The sequence below is a fragment of the Chiloscyllium punctatum genome, chromosome 8 (genome assembly GCF_047496795.1).
Source record: "Chiloscyllium punctatum isolate Juve2018m chromosome 8, sChiPun1.3, whole genome shotgun sequence".
Classification (NCBI taxonomy): domain Eukaryota; kingdom Metazoa; phylum Chordata; class Chondrichthyes; order Orectolobiformes; family Hemiscylliidae; genus Chiloscyllium; species Chiloscyllium punctatum.
In genome coordinates, this window is record NC_092746.1 from 72,221,383 (window position 1) to 72,238,129 (window position 16,747).

General features: G+C 42.1%; 1 protein-coding gene across 1 annotated transcript; it reads right to left on the reverse strand.

Annotated features, from left to right (window-relative positions):
- Positions 1 to 724: 724 nt before the first annotated feature.
- gatad1 (GATA zinc finger domain containing 1) lies at positions 725 to 9,037 on the reverse strand. Its single transcript, XM_072575768.1, has 5 exons — positions 8,725 to 9,037; positions 7,070 to 7,195; positions 6,090 to 6,149; positions 4,575 to 4,758; positions 725 to 1,688 (listed from the first exon to the last, which is right to left on the reverse strand). Exons 1-5 carry the CDS (start codon positions 8,929 to 8,931, stop codon positions 1,498 to 1,500), a joined length of 768 nt encoding a protein of 255 aa, XP_072431869.1. The 5' UTR covers positions 8,932 to 9,037; the 3' UTR covers positions 725 to 1,497.
- Between the last annotated feature and the right edge of the window lie 7,710 nt (positions 9,038 to 16,747).

Below are 16,747 nucleotides of genomic sequence, written 5' to 3' on the forward strand. Positions count from 1 at the left end.
AAAAATTGTAGAGGCTGCAATACCTGCCAGCCTCTGCTCAGCTGAACACAGACAGTGGGGAATTGTCAGCCTTTTCAGAGACATTGCACACAAGTGCGATGAGAATGAACCAGTCTATCTCTAGCTCAAGGTCCAGGCCGCCTCAGGTCTTTGTACTGACATACATGGCCATTGAAAGTGTAGCTTCTTGCCTGGAGTATTAAATGCAGAATGCACTCAAGAGCATGTTTGCCCCTGACTGATGATGGGCCTGCTTATTTTCTCAGCTTAACCAACACTGTGGGAAATGTCACTTCGTCTTTCAGAACTCAAGTACAATAAAGTGTATGCCGGCTCTTGGTTAGCAAGGAATTCTTGGTGGACCACAAGATGGAAGTAGGATCTCTACTCAAAGCACTTCTATCTCTGAACCCCAGTCTCCATCCCACTCATTCAGAAACCCACATGTTAAACACACTTAAATAGTACATTTGTATTTTAACGAATTGCTGCTGCTAATGGCAACTCAGTGGAGAAGAATTGGACATGGCTATGAAAATAGAGCAGTCATCATTTACTCTAATTTCAGATTTTTAATACCCTTACCAAGGCAAAGCACACACTGCATTTTTTTCAGCTTCTCCAGAGTGAAGAACTATAATCATGTTCAATGTCATCAGGTTTTAAAAACTTCTGGAATTAAACCCCAATTTTGGTTTCTACAATTGTCAACTTCACCTCTTCCTCCTCTTAATTTTATTTAATTTTGCCCAGGCAGTATAGCCTTTAAAAATAGATACCATACAAATAAATGTGCATACATCAAAAGTACACAGTAACAATACAAAATTATCTTTCATTAAACCAACAATTCTCTTGCCCCATCACAGCATACACAGAAAACATTAAGTTTTATAAAAATATAATCTTAAACTTAACAAAATCTCACACTTGAAAAACTACAATGTCCTATTTGGAATTTACATGTCAAGTCTGATCAAGAAAACAGAAAACACAGAAAATAATATACTTAGAATTTCTCTAAGTCTTCTCCAATTATAGTAATTTCTAACTAGTTAAAAGTACATGCAAACATTTAATATGCAAGAAGTGTTTTATTTTTAATGTACAAAATTAGATTCCTATTTCCACCATCCACAAACTTGTTTATTGCAAAATTGATAATTCAGGAACTTGAATCTAAATGTGGTACAATGAGCAGTTCCATACAAAATACTTCGTAACATACAAATACTGTACTTAAATGGATAAAGGTAACCAAAGCTTTGCAAAATTTACAGACACGTCAAAAATAGATCTTGCCATATTAATTCTCAAGTATGTCAAGACTTTAAACTGAATTGTTGGAGTTCATAAACCTCACGCTAATATAGTTTTGAATATTTAAAACTGCATGAACACTGAAAACATGTTAAAACAGTGAGCCTTTTAATCAGGCTAAGATTCAGCTATATTGCACAAATACAAACTTATTTTAAGATAGCTTTAACTCCTTGGCTATAAACTGTTTCCTATTGATTCCTTCACCGTTATCGCAGGGGTTGGTCCAACACGGGTCCAGATATACCCTTTCTCGGGTTTGGTTGGAATAACTGGAAAAGGAGTCGATCTTGATTTGAAGTACTCTGAAGGTGCATGGCAAATAAATTCAAAATGCTCCATTTTTCTTGGTAGGTCCTCCTCTGGCCCTGAAGTTAAAGGAAAATTTTATAATAAAATTTAAAAATAACTATCACTTGTATTGAACATATCAATCGCAAATGGTTCGCATGCGAGGGTCAAAGCAATTCTTAAAACATTCATTTTGTGATGTTACATTTTAAAACTGCTGATTCATAATAGGATACACTTGTTACAATATGCCACACAGCAGCTTTCGAAATAAAAGGTTCAAGGATAGTTGGTGCTGAACATATTGCTGATGTAAAACAATTATGTTGCAATGTCAATAACTGTTCTTTTATTGCTTCCATCGTGGATTAGTTGAGTAATAGAATTGCAATGTCAGTGAGGATTGATATCAAGAGTTCTGCCATGTTAGAGGTGATGTCACACGTTTGTGCAGCATGATAATTACTGTTTATGGCTGCAGTATTTTGCTCACTTAGCTTTTGAACTGCCACCCAAGTGAAAGCCATTCTTCTCACAGTGTTCAGATATCAAGCTATCATTCCTCAATGCCACACAGCTGTAATTCGCTAACATTTCCATTGCATCAAGACTAGTAGATTGACAGAAAGAATTAACATTGGGTTAGACCCATTGTAAGTTTAGAATCTGGGGCCATCAGTTTTGAATCTGTCATCTGAAACCACAGTATCCTGTCAGAAAGAGGTCTGAGAAATCCTAGCAGCAATCCAGTGTTGGTAAACTATTCCACTGAGGAATTGCATTCAAGCTTCTTGAGTATCTGTAATGGCCAGACATTCAGTTTCCAGTAAAGTCCCTTGGAGAGTGATCAGATGGAGGAATGTGGCTTACCTATTCTCAATTAAAAGCAAAACACTGCAAATATGGAAATCTGAAATAAGTGCTGGAGAAACTCCGTGAGCCTGGCAGCATCGTGGAGAGAAAAACTATGTTAACACATCAAGTGCGATATGCCTTCTTCTGAGGAAGACTGATATTAGATAAGAAATATTAACTCTGCTTTTCTCTCCACAGATGCTGCCAGGCTCACTGAGCTTCTCCAGCACTTTCTATGTTTGGTAACCTTTTCTCATGTAGCCAGTGAAAATGGCCTTGTCGCTATTTTGCTATTCCTGATTTGTTAAATTTATCAATCAGCAATTAAACTGGTATTTTCTGGATCAGACAATTTAATAAACAGTACGCACACCATCTTTTACTAGACTGCTGTCAGGAAAATTCATATATTAAACAACCAGTTACTTGATATTAACTTTTCTATTGGGTTTCGTTTCTTTGAAAGGAATAAAAAACCTACAGCAATTATTTTCTGGTATGAAAGACCAAGTGGCTAATTTATTCCTAGAGCTTTATGAATGTTGCTTTACCAGGCTAGCTTGGATCAACTGAGATGTAATATTCTTGCCCTGTGCAAAAAGATCTGAATTCACACTATATTTTTAACCACAATAAGGGCAAAATACTGCAGATGCTGGAGACCTGAAATAAAAACAAGTACTGGTGAAACTCAGCAGGTCTGGCAGCATCTCTGGACAGAGAAACAAAGTTATTGTTGAGAGTTCAATATGACTTTTCTTCAGAACTGAAGAAAGTAGTGTTTCATCATTTTCTTTTAGTTATTTGTTACAGTACGAGTTCTAAAACATGAAATTGCAATGGGTTATTTCAGTTACCATTTAAAAGTTTAAATCTTTCTAAATGTGACAGGTCTCTGTGGGGATTATAACACAATGGTCTGCCTTATTGCTGATTGTTCATATGTTACTTTTAAACAAGAATCACGGATAGTCTTGAAAGGTGATTGCTACAAGCTGCATTTGAAACAATGCTTAGCTGACAGAAAGTGATATTCTTCCAACAGTTTTGAGAAGACTTGTGAATAGATTAAAAAGGGATGAAAAGCCTCGAGAATATTTCACAAAGAAATCTGATTATGTAGATTACAAAATTGCCCACTGAACACATTCAGTCACAACAGTATTATATTGACAAAGTGGAAAAGATATTTCCTCTCATGGCAGAATCTAGAACTAAAGGCTCATTTTAAAAAAAAAGAATTAGGAGCACAATTCGTGTATATGTTCATTTCAGAAAGTACCAGGTAGTTTATATCAAGTTAGCCGACTGCAGCCAAGTTGATGAAAGGGGCATAAAAGTTAGGCTCGGTGCTTGGGGGAAAACTGACTAATACCGAAAGCCTAACATGGATATCAGATAAAGACAGCAGCAGAAACAAACACAGAATGCTGGACAAACTCAGCAGGCCTGGCAGCACCTGTGAAGAGAGAAGGCACAAGCCTTCAGAAGATAGGATCAGACTTTGGGGATTATATTCTAGTCAATGAATTTTTGCTGACATTCACCAAAGTTCACATGTGATGGTCTCTTTATAACATGTTGAACGATTAATAATGCCTTTAGAAATTTAGAGTAAGAAGGTGATAGCTTTAGGAGACTGCGTTGCTAAAATGGGGGGAAAAGAAAGTAAGTAACAGTCTGAACCAGAAAAAAATAATAGAGTATAAAGGGCAAATGTACTGCCACTAGTATGAATAACACCTCAAGTAAGTAAACAGGAAACTGTAACAGTCACTGGTAATGTAATCCTAGTAAGTGCACAATTTTGGATTCACAGCTTTCAAAACATTCACATCCCTGTAACCATAAAGTGCATTTAGAACTTAAATAAATTCTAATTGAATTTAGGTGGACTTATCTACATTCAAATTGGATTTCTGAAAGGTGAAGAAAGCAGACAGTGAAGCACCTGAACCTCTAAAACATTCTGCAGCTTGGTGAGTCAAAATTATTGAGGCCTTCTTTAGAAATGTTCTGAATGAACAACATTGCAGTACCACAATATTTTAGTTATGTGATCTAACACACATACATTTTAATACAGATATAAACAACTTAATATGTACCAAGTATATAAGTTGCTGCATCAAACTGATCTTTGGAGCTTGCCTGAGTTGGGATAAGCCACGTAATCACAGCACTCTTTTCACAGTATTGATCTTGCACGAATCCTCTGATCTGAGCATAGTAAACCTTTTCATCATCTTCATCCGCAACAGAGACTATATCTCCAATTTGGTAGTATATACCCTAAAACACATTGAAAAAGTATAAATCTTTACGTAAAATAGACTTAAACTCTTAAAGCTTCTTAAAATCTTAGTCAATAATGAGTTAGTAGGTAAATGCACTGGGTAGTCACATATTCCAAATAGGTTCTGGGTCACTTGTTTGTGCTGCATCTGCTAGTGCTGCAACATTAGCATGAAAACTGGACTCCGTGCCACAAAGAGGTTGTGGGATGGGACATCAAGCTTAGGATACTCTTCTTTCACACCAGTCAACAACAACTGTTTGAAAATGTACTCATGAGGAACATGGTCAACTTGGTCATGAAGTTATTTAATGATCAAACTATGCAATACAAGACAACAGCTTACATGTAAAGACTGAATGGTTAACATCTGTCAACCTACAAACTGTATGTGCCAGTGCAAAAGAAATACGGAACAAAAATTTGGTGGATCTGGGGCAGAATTCCACTCCAAATACGATTAGATGGACGCATTCTTTTATGAGGGTAAATTGATAAGAAAAAGTCATGCTCAAGGAATCGGGGAATTATAGTTTCTGAAAGGTTCACTTCTGAAATTTGTTACAACTCAATTTAACCAAAAACTCAAAAGATTAGAGTAGTAAGCTGCTGACAACCATCTCGTTGTACATATATAAAATTTATAAGTACAAAGTTTGACAGGATGATACCATTTTGGACTACATCTTTAAAGCAAACTGGAGCAGGTTGTGTGTTCTTAAAATGAACCTATCACACTTAACGTCCAAGAACAAAAACAGAAGCAGATGTTCATGGTAATGCAGACTTTGAGCAGAGACAGAGATTGAGAGATAAGGAACAATAGCTACTGTGACAGATTACTGGGAAAGCTAATCCACTGTTTTAAAACAAAAGTCATAGCGATTTAAGGATACTGAAAGACTTGCCCAGTGATAGAAGAAGAAATCACTAAAGTAGGCCTTGCTACTGAAAATCATTGAAGAACTGAGAAACAGGACTGTCAATGGATGCTGGGCCATTCCAATTTGGCTAAACAGGGAGACTTGGAAGCTTTAGACTTTAGAACGTTGCCCAAAAAAAACTACAAGTTTGCAGGAAATGTGCACCATTGTATGTAGACAGCGAAGAGTTTGTTAAAGTCTTAAAACTTGAACTGTTCTCATGTGAAAGTCAGGAATTGAATATTCAAATATGTTTTTATAAGCTATCAATATTTGTGGGGATCATAATGTATCATTCATATGAAGGACTATTGCTCAGGCAAGTTAAAATATTTTTAAAAGAATTTATGGTAGTGGATTTTTCCCACGTAGAGATACAAAACTGCACTCTGAAAAGTACTTACCCCATAGAAAATAGATTCACTTGTGATTATCGTAGACACAGATTTTGGTGCTTTAATTGGCTGCAAAATATCACAATCTCATTTTATACAAATTCAGACTATTCCAAACATTCAAAATACTACTTTAAATTATTCCATGAGCAAATGATCATGGACCACAGACTGAGCAGCAGAATCAACCATCACAATGATTTGCAAGATGAGCCTACTTTCAACCATCAAACCATAACCTAGATTTGTCTTGTTAAGCATATCAGTGTTATAGAAAATTCAGCAAACAGTCTCCTGTTACAATTCTGATAACCAATAGGTCCCTTATTAAATGCCAGTGTTAACATGCTCCAATTCAAAACAGAAATATTCATCTTCATAAAGCAGTATTGATATTGTTATGGATCTGTTATAGCAACTCCTCTATTAGAGGATGTCATCGATTTAACAGGGAAATTTATTTTAACCCATTGCATCATGTTAAAGAATGAAAAATATTGGGTGAAATATACTCATAACAATTAATACATTGTCAGAGCACAAAGGCCATAACTTGAGAGCTCTCTGCCAAACGCAGTTCCTGGAATGGCCCAATGAAAAACCTGTTGCTGTCATGGTATAGGGCCAAAATTTTAGTTATGCATTGCAAAGAAATTAATTCTGCAAGCTTTATTTAAAAGGTAACATAAGATAGTCCTCCATACACATCCTGATCCTTTTAAGTTTTAATCTTAATAAGGGATCCATTACTTACCAGAATGCAAAAAAAAAGATTCCCATCAGCAATTCAGGGTGGTGATTTACTTTAAAAAACAAAAATAAGGCATCAACAATTAATGAATCTGCTATACAAGGTACGTCATCAGAAAAATTGAAAAAATATTTAATGGACAATACCATAATGTCGACTGCCCTATTTATTGAAGAAATGTCTTCTTCCCTTCCCCACCTAATATTAAATATTCAAAAGTTTTTGCAAATTGTCTTACATTTTTTAATTTGAATATATGTCTACGTCCCTTTCCTTTAGTTGAAACCTTCTTTTCAGCAGGAGGCATGGACCTATATTTTGTGTTCCGTAACCTTGCAGACCGCCTATGAATTTCTTGCTTTGCCTGTCAGAATGTAAAAAAAACAAACTACCGTTATTAGCAAAAACTTTGTCGTTATTCTATTATTATTGATGAACAAGGAAGAGTAGGCCATTTAGCCCCTTGAGATTGCTCCTTTATTCAATAAGATTATGGTTGATTCAATTGTAACCTCAAATCTACAATCTTGCTTACCCCGTATGCATTATGGAATAGTATTACTCCAGAGTAATGAACACAGCCCAGTACAATGAATAAATCTGTGAAGTAAAAAGAATACCTGTGTTCATTTACTGAAAAGGACAAATCTTAGCCTGAGTTCATCTGTTGCTATTGAATGAGAGCATGTCATTTATCTCATTAGCTATTTAAAACTCTGATTGTGTTTCTTCAATTTGATAAAGTTTTTTTGCTGAAACTACTTCATGAATGACATCAAAATCAAAATACAAGATGCCTTTAAAAAGGAAACTAAATGGGGCATCCATAGGAGGTTTAGCTAAAACTATACAAGACATTAGTCAGACCAAAGTTGGAATACTGTGATTAGTTTTGGGCCTCTTACTTGGGACTAACAGATCAACCATTATCTCAATTAATGCAGGAGGAGACTCTATGGGCTGAATGGCCTACTTTGGTTATATCTTCTGGCAGGTCCAGCCACATTATCACAGGACAGAGATGCCTCAATTGGCTAAGCTCACAGAAGTTCCCAACTTTAACTTCTAGTTGGTATTGAATCAACTTGAACAGAAAGTGGAATACAAGAACAACTGAAACCTGCAAAGACTGAATGAGGAATGTGTTCAATATTTTAGATTGGGAAATCTACATGGATGCTTGCTAAGAGCCAATTAAACCTCTAATACATCTGATGAAAAAATACAAACCTGCAATGTTAATCTTGTTATTCCTTGGGCAGATGCTGTCAGGTCTACTAAAATACTTCCAGCATTTTTTTTAACATTAACACTATCATATCTTGAATATTAATAAATTCAAGAACACTGTGAACACTGACCATTAAGACACAGGAATTTCAACAGCATTTGGGAATCACATTGTTCATCCCTGTCCCCATTTGCTCATGAAAGACAAACGTTTCAGTTTGGATTAAGCTATGACATGTCTTTAAACATGTTATTAAAATGTCTTCACGCTCTGTTCTATTCACAGCAGAAACGGTGACTCCCTAATCCGGATACCACTCCCAATCTCCCTCCTCTACAGTCAGCTCTGCGCCCAAGAGTCGGTGGAAAAGCAACATTCTCTGTCCACTGAAATAGTCAAAGCCTTGTTTGGGCTGTTGGGCAATGGAGGGGCTCCAGGGTATTATTAATTTCCGAAAAGGCAGCTTATTTTGAGCTTTGTTCATTTACACTTTGCACCTCTATCAGCGCCCCTTTTAGGATCGTGCAAGTTTTAATCAGATTTATTTGATTTAAATGATGATAAAAGTCTCAGGCTGGCGGGCTAGCCCCCCCCCCCTCCCCCTCCCCCTCCCCCTCCCCCTCTCACAGCGGCCTTCCCCCTCGGGCTCCTCCCAGCCTCACCTGTTTGCCACCTCCACCTCCTCCGCCGTTGCTCTGCTGAGCAGCCGGTGCTGAGCCGGGCCCCGCGGTCAGGCCTGAAACACAGCCGGCTCCGGGGCTCTTGCCAGCGCAGTTATTGCAGACGATCTCACCCTGACTGCTCTTCCTCCACATGGCCGAGGAATTGGCCTTGCACACGCTGCAGGACGGCTTCAAACCCAGCGGCATCTTCTCCCTGTCTCCTACAACAGCCGACCCAGAAAACAAACCCAATCAACCGCGGCCCCAACCTGTAACCCACAGCCTTCCCTCCCAAGATACAGCGGTGGGAGGACTCAGTGACCTATACCACCCCCACCTAGCGGTGGGAGGACTCAGTGACCTGAACCGCCCCCACCTAGCGGTGGGAGGACTCAGTGACCTGAACCGCCCCCACCTAGCGGTGGGAGGACTCAGTGACCTGAACCGCCCCCACCTAGCGGTGGGAGGACTCAGTGACCTGAACCGCCCCCACCTTGCGTTGGGAGGACCGAGTGACCACAATGGCCCCATCTAACGTTGGGAGGATCGAGTGACCATGCGGGAGGACCATCTCCCTGCGCCAAGCCCCCACCGACAGGTGGCAGGACCGGGATACAGCGCCCTCAACAGCCGAAGGAGCGCGATTCCGCGCGAATTGAAATCCGGGTCGTGGCGGCCCCTTGTGTCGAGAGCATGGTAAAACAATGAGAATGACGGAATTGTTCCAGCGCGAATAACTGGGCCCGTCGTGTCTGCACCGGCTGTTCACATAAACATCATGGTTTAGTGCCAAATACCTGATTTTCGCACATATCCTTCACAAAGTATTTCTATCCAAATAATCATTCAGTACCTTCTTGAATGGCTTAATTAAACATTGCCTGGCAGTACATTCCAAACCTGAACTTTCGATTGTTGCATGTTTTTTTTTCCAACGATAAAATGTTCACCCTCGATGATTCCCCACTGACACATGATCCACCCAATTTCCAAGAACCAGGACCAACAAACCACCCTTTCTTCTTGCACTGGACATGGACTCCTGTCAGAATGTCTCCTGAGCACATTGAAGAAACAACTGCCCCTTATATTAACAGATTGCCAGCAGATATTTGGTTAATTGAAGTCCCTCATGAATAACAACTCCATAATGTTGACATTTCTGTAATTTCCCTGTAGATTTGTTCCTCTACCTCCTTTCCACTAGTTAGTGGTCAACAGGTTACTCTGCACTGTAATTGTGTTTTCTTTTATTCCTTAGTTGTAGTCAAATTTATCTGTCTTTGAAGTTTCCGAGACATCGTCTTTCTCCAGCTTTAATGGCCTCCTGAACCAATACTGCTACTCTTTATCCTTCCTTTACTTTGTTGCCTGGACAAGTTATATGCAGTAATATTTAACACAGTCCTGCCATTCCTTGAGCCAGTTCTCTGTTAGCACCACAAGATCGTATTTCCTCTCACCGATCTGCATCTGTAACTCCTCAACATTTTTTAAAACTATACTCCATAATTTGCAAACATGTACACTAACTTTGTTTGAAACTTTATTTCTTTCTCCTCACTCTGGCTTCACTTCAAAACTTGCCATTTTCTATGCTAATACCCACTGAATCCTCAAGTATGAGAAAGTGAGGACTGCAGATCCTGGAAATCAGAGACAAAGTGTGGTGCTGGAAAAGCACAGCTAGTCAGGCCACACCTGAGGAGCAGGAGAATCAACATTTCCGGCAGAAGCCTTTCATCATTCCTGCTCCTCAGATGCTGCCTGACCAGCTGTTCTTTTCCAGCACCACACTGTTTGACTCTGAATCCTCAAGTATTTTGTAAACCATAGTATTCTCCTCAATTTTCTCTTGGGTCCCACACCCTTGCCAAATTAGTTTAAAATCCTCCCAAGCATGAGCAAAACAACCACAAGGAACTCAGCTCCAGTTTGTACAGGTGCCATCTTCCTCAGAGTCAATCCCAGCAATCTAAAGGCTTTCCTCCTGCATCATCTTTCCAGCTACAGAGTCCACCGCATCCACCTTTTTCAAAATTTTTCAATTAATACGTATATGTCCCCACTAGAGAAAGGGCTAAACTTGACCTCCTCTTGGGAAATAAGGCAGGCAAATGACTGAGATGTTAGTGGGGGAGCACTTCAGGACCAATGACCAGAATTCTATTAGTTTTAAAATAGTTATAGAAAAGGATAAGTCTGGTCCCAAAGTTCTATTTTGATGGGGCATTAGACAGGAACTTTTAAAAGAGCAGGAAAATCGGCATTTCGGGCAAAAGCCCATCATCAGGAATAGAGGCAGGAAGCCTCCAGGGTGGAGACATAAATGGGGTGTGGCTGGGGAGAAAGTAGCAAAGAGAATAATAGGTGAAAGGGGTGGGGATGGAGGTGAAAGATCAGAGGAAAGGACTTAGTTTCGCTAAGTCCCTTGCCAAACTTAGCGAAGGGAGTTTGGCAAATAGGACAGGTCATGGGGATAGTGCTGAGCTGGAAGGTTGGAACTGGGGTAAGGTGGGGGGGGAGGGGAAATTAGGAAACTGATGAAGTCCACATTGATGCCCTGGGATTGAAGTGTTCCGAGGTGGAAGATGAGGTGTTCTTTTTCCAGGCGTCGGGTGGTGAGGGAGGCCCAGGACCTGCATATCCTCGGCAGAGTGGGGGGGGGGGGGGGGAGGGGGAGTTGAAATGTTGGGCCACGGGGTTGGTGGGATTGCTTGGTGTGGGTGTCCCGGAGATGTTCCCTAAAGCGCTCTGCGAGGAGGCGTCCGGTCTCCCCAATGTAGAGGAGACCGCATTGGGAGCAACGGATACAATAAATGACATTGATGGATGTGCATGTGAAACTTTGATGGATGTGGAAGGCTCCTTTGGGGCCTTGGATGGTGGTGAGGGAGGAGGTGTGGGCACAGGTTTGTCATTTATTGTATCTGTTGCTCCTGATGTGGTCTCCTCTATATTGGGGAGACTGGACGCCTCCTCGCAGAGCACTTCAGGGAACCTCTCCAGGACACCCACACCAATCAACCCCACTGCCCCGTGGCCCAACATTTCAACTCACCCTCCCAATCTGCTGAGGACATGCAGGTCCTGGTTCTCCTCCACCGCTGCTCCCTCACCACTTGATGCCTGGAGGAAGAATGCCTCATCTTCCGCCTCAGAACACTTCAACCCCCAGGGCATCAATGTGGACTTCACCAGTTTCCTAATTTCCCCTCCCCTCACCTTACCCCAGTTCCAACCTTTCAGCTCAGCACTGTCCTCATGACCTGTCCTACCTGCCAATCTCCCTTCCCACCTATCTGCTCCACCCTCTGACCTATCACCTCCATCCCCACCCCCATTCACCTATTGTACTCTTTGCTACCTTCTCTCCAGCCCCACCCCTCTCCCCATTTATCTCTCCACGCTGGAGGCTTCCTGCCTCTATTCCTGATGAAGAGCTTTTGCCTGAAACATCAACTTTCCTTCTCCTCGGATGCTGCCTGACCTGCTGTGCTTTTCCAGCACCACTCTGATCTAAACTCTGGTTTCCAGCATCTGCAGTCCTCATGTTTGCCTAGAAACTTTCAAAAGTTGATCAAGGGAGTCTGTTTACATGTAAAGGACCATCTGGCAAGTGGAAGGCTTTCAAGAGAGATAATGAGAGTTCAGGACCAGGATGTTCCAGTTTGAGTGAAGGGCAAGGCTGGCAGGAGCAGGAAGCACTGGATGACTTGAGATTTTGAGGCATTAATCAGGTCCATGCAGCTGGGATCAAATAGATCTGTTGAGGAGTATAGGGGATATAGGAGTACACATAAGAGGGAAATCAGAAGGGCAAAAAAAGGGACACAAGATAAATTTGGCCCATAGGGTAAAACAGAATCCAAAGAGGTTCTACAAACATATGAAGGGCAAAAGAGTAACTAGGGAGAGAATAGGGCACCTTAAAGATCAACATGGTCATCTATGCATGGAAGCACAGATGGGTGAGATCCCCAACTAGTATTCTTCATCAGTATTTACCATGGAGAAAGATATTACTTGGGGAAGTAAATAGTAATGTTTTGAAGAGAATGTGCTGGAGATCTTGAAACACAAATCTCCAGGACCTGATCAAGTGTATCCCAGGACATTGTGGGAAGCGAGGGAAAAAACTGAGGGCCAGTCCCTAGTGGAAATATTTGCATCAACAGCCCCAGGTGAGGTGGTGGAACGTTGGAGGGTGGCTAATGTTGTATCATTATTTAAGAAAGCCGACAAGGAAATGTCTTGGAACTGCAGACTGGTGAGCCTCACATCAGTGGTGGGTAGCAACTTGGGAGATATTGAGGACTGCAGATGCTGGAAAGTAAGAGTCAATAAAATGTCGAGCTGGAAAAAGCACAGTAGGTCAAGCAGCAGAGGAGCAGAGGAGTCGACATTTCGGGCAGGACCCTTCAGTGGTGGGTAAGTTGTTGGAGAGGATTCTGACAGACAGGATCTATGTACATTTGGAAAGGCAAGGACTGATTAAGGATAGTCAGCATGGCTTTGTGCGTGGGAAATCATGTCTCACAATCTTGATTGAATTTTGAAGAGGTGACCAAGAAGGTAGATGAGGGCAGTACAATAGAACATCATCATCAGCCCTTTCTAAACTCCACGTAGACAAAGTTCCACAAGGTAGACTGATTTGATTGATTTGTTGCCATGTGTACTGATGTACAGAGAAAAGTTTTTTTTACGAGCAGTACAGGCAGATTGTGGTAAGTCATAGAGTCATAGAGATGTACAGCACGGAAACAGACCCTTCGGTCCAACTTGTCCATGCCGACCAGATATCCCAACCCAATCTAGTCCCACCTAGAGTCATATAGAGATGTACAGCATGGAAACAGACCTTTTGGTCCAACACTTCCATGCCAACCAGATATCTCAACCCAATCTAGTCCCACCTGCCAACACCCGGCCCATATCCCTCCAAACCCTTCCTATTCATATACCCATCCAAATGCCTCTTAAATGTTGCAATTGTACCAGCCTCCACCACTTCCTCTGGCAGCTCATTCCATACACGTACCACCCTCTGTGTGAAAACATCTTTCCGACAGGAAGGAGACCAGAATTGCATGCAATATTCCAACAGTGGCCTAACTGTACAGCTGCAACATGACCTCCCAACTCCTGTTCTCAGTAGTCTGACCAATAAACAAAAGCATACCAAGCATCTTCTTCAATATCCTATCTACCTGTGACTCCACTTTCAAGGAGCTATGAACCTGCACTCCAAGGTTTCTTTGTTCAGCAACACTCCCTAGGACCTTAGCATCAAGTGTATAAGTCCTGCTAAGATTTGTTTTCCCAAAATTCAGCAGCTCACATTTATCTGAATTAAAATCCATCTGCCACTTCTCAGCCCATTGGCCCATCTGGTCAAGATCCTGTGTAATCTGAGGTAACCCTCTTCGCTGTCCACTACACCTCCAATTTTGATGTCATCTGCAAACTTATTAACTGTACCTCTGATGCTCACATCCAAATCATTTATGTAAATTACAAAAGGAAGTGGACCCAGCACCGATCCTTGTGGCACTCCACTGGTCACAGGCCTCCAGTATGAAAAACAACCCTCCACCACCACCCTCTGTCTTCTACTTTAAACCAGTTCTGTATCCAAATGGCTAGTTCTCCCTGTATTCTATGAGATCTAACCTTGCTAATCAGTCTCCCATGGGGAACCTTGTCGAATGCCTTACTGAAGTCCGTATAGATCACATCTACCGCTCAGCCCTCATCAATCCTCTTTGTTACTTCTTCAAAAAACTCAATCAAGTTTGTGAGACATGATTTCCCACACACAAGCCATGTTGACTATCCTGAATCAGTCCTTGCCTTTCCAAATACATGTACATCCTGTCCCTCAGGATTCCCTCCGACAAGTTGCCCACCACTTGTCCTTAACACCCTTCTTAAACAGTGGCACCACGTTAGCCAACCTCCAGTCTTCCGGCACCTCACCTATGACTATCGATGATACAAATATCTCAGCAAGAGGCCCAGCAATCACTTCTCTAGCTTCCCACAGAGTTCTAGGGTACACCTAATCAGGTCCTGGGGACCTTCCAGCACCCAGCCCATATCCCTCCAAATCCTTCCTATTCATATACCCGATCAAATGCCTCTTAAATGTTGGAATCGTACTAGCCTCCACCACTTCCTCTGACAGCTCATTCCATACAGGTACCACCCTCTGTGAGAAAAAGTTGACCCTTAGGTCTCTTTTATATCGTCCCCCTCTCACCCTAAACCTATGCCCACTAGTCTAGACGCCCCCAACCCAGGGAAAAGACTTTGTCTATCTATCCTATCCATGCCGCTCTGACGCTCCAGGGAAAACAGCCCCAGCCTATTCAAGCTCTCACTGTAGCTCAAATTCTCCAACCCTGGCAACATCCTTGTAAATCTTTTCTGAACCCTTTCAAGTTTCACAACACCTTTCCGATAGGAAGGAGACCAGAATTGCACACAATATTCCAGCAGTGACCTACTAAGTAAGGATGTATCGATCAAAAAGACTTAGACAGAGGCATACAGGTTACATTGAACAAGGTCTAGATTAGAGTGGTGCTGGAAAAGCACAGCAGTTCAGGCAGCATCCGAGGAGCAGTAAAATCGACGTTTTGGGCAAAAGCTCTTCATCAGGAATAAAGGCAGAGAGCCTGAAGGATGGAGAGGGTGGGGGTGGGGAGAAAGTAGCATAAAGTACAATAGGTGAGTGGGAGAGGGGATGAAGGTGATAGGTCGGGGGGGAGGGGTGAGTGGATAGGTGGAAAAGAAGATAGGCAGGTAGGACATGTCATGGGGACAGTGCTGAGCTGGAAGTTTGGAACTGGGTTGAGGTGGGGGAAGGGGAAATGAGGAAACTGTTGAAGTCCACATTGATGCCCTGGGGTTGAAGTGTTCTGAGGTGGAAGATGAGGCGTTCTTCCTCCAGGCGTCTGGTGGTGAGGGAGCAGCGGTGAAGGAGGTCCAGGACCTCCATGTCCTCGGAAGAGTGGGAGGGGGAGTTGAAATGTTAGGCCACAGGGCGGTGTGGTTGATTGGTGCGGGTGTCCCGGAGATGTTCCCTAAATCAGTCCGCTAGTAGGCGTCCAGTCTCCCCAATGTAGAGGAGACCGCATTAGGAGCAACGGATATAATAAATGATATTGGTGGATGTGCAGGTAAAACTTTGACACGGCATGCACTCAGCAGGATCCTCATTAGCAAGATCAGCATTATTTGAGGCTAGAGAATCCAATGATCAGTTTAACAATGGCCAGAAAGGAGCTGTTCTTGAACTTGCTGGTGCTTGTGTTCAAGCTTCTGATGGAAGAGGTTGTAGATCATTACCTGGGTGCAATGGGTCTTCGTTGATGTTGGCAATCTTTCCAGGGCAGCCAGCCATAATAGTAAGATGACATCACACGGGATCCAGGGAGAGATAGCCAATTGTATACAAAATTGACTTGATGGTAGGAGACAGAAGGTTTATTTTAGATTAGATTACATTACAGTGTGGAAACAGGCCCTTCAGCCCAACAAGTCCACACCGCCCCGCCGAAGCGCAACCCACCCATACCCATACTTCTACCCCTTACCTAACACTACGGGCAATTTAGCATGGCCAATTCACCTGACCGGCACATCTTTGGAGTGTGGGAGGAAACCGGAGCACCCGGAGGAAACCCACGCAGACACGGGGAGAATGTGCAAACTCCACACAGAGAGTCGCCTGAGGCGGGAATTGAACCCGGGTCTCTGGCGCTATGAGGCAGCAGTGCTAACCACTGTGCCACCGTGCCCAGTGGTAGAAGGTTGTGGTAGAAGGTTGTTTTTCAGTCTGGAGGCCTGTGACCAGTGTGCTGCAAGCATTGAAGATAGGACCACTGTTATTTGTCATTTATGTAGACAATTTAGATGAGAACATAGGGGTCATGGCTTGTAAGTTTGTGGATGACTCCAAAATTGGTGGTATATTGGAGAGTGAAGGTTATTTCTGAGTACAATGCTGAGGAAT

Bases quoted from the DNA above. Each gene is read 5' to 3' on its own strand.
- gatad1 (XM_072575768.1), bottom strand. From the start codon at position 8,931: ATGCCGCTGGGTTTGAAGCCGTCCTGCAGCGTGTGCAAGGCCAATTCC. The intron at 6,150-7,069 runs GTAAGACAATTT...GATATTTTGCAG, and splicing joins ATATATTCAAATTAAAAAAT to CCAATTAAAGCACCAAAATC. The intron at 1,689-4,574 runs GTACATATTAAG...CTTTAACTTCAG, and splicing joins TGCAGCAACTTATATACTTG to GGCCAGAGGAGGACCTACCA.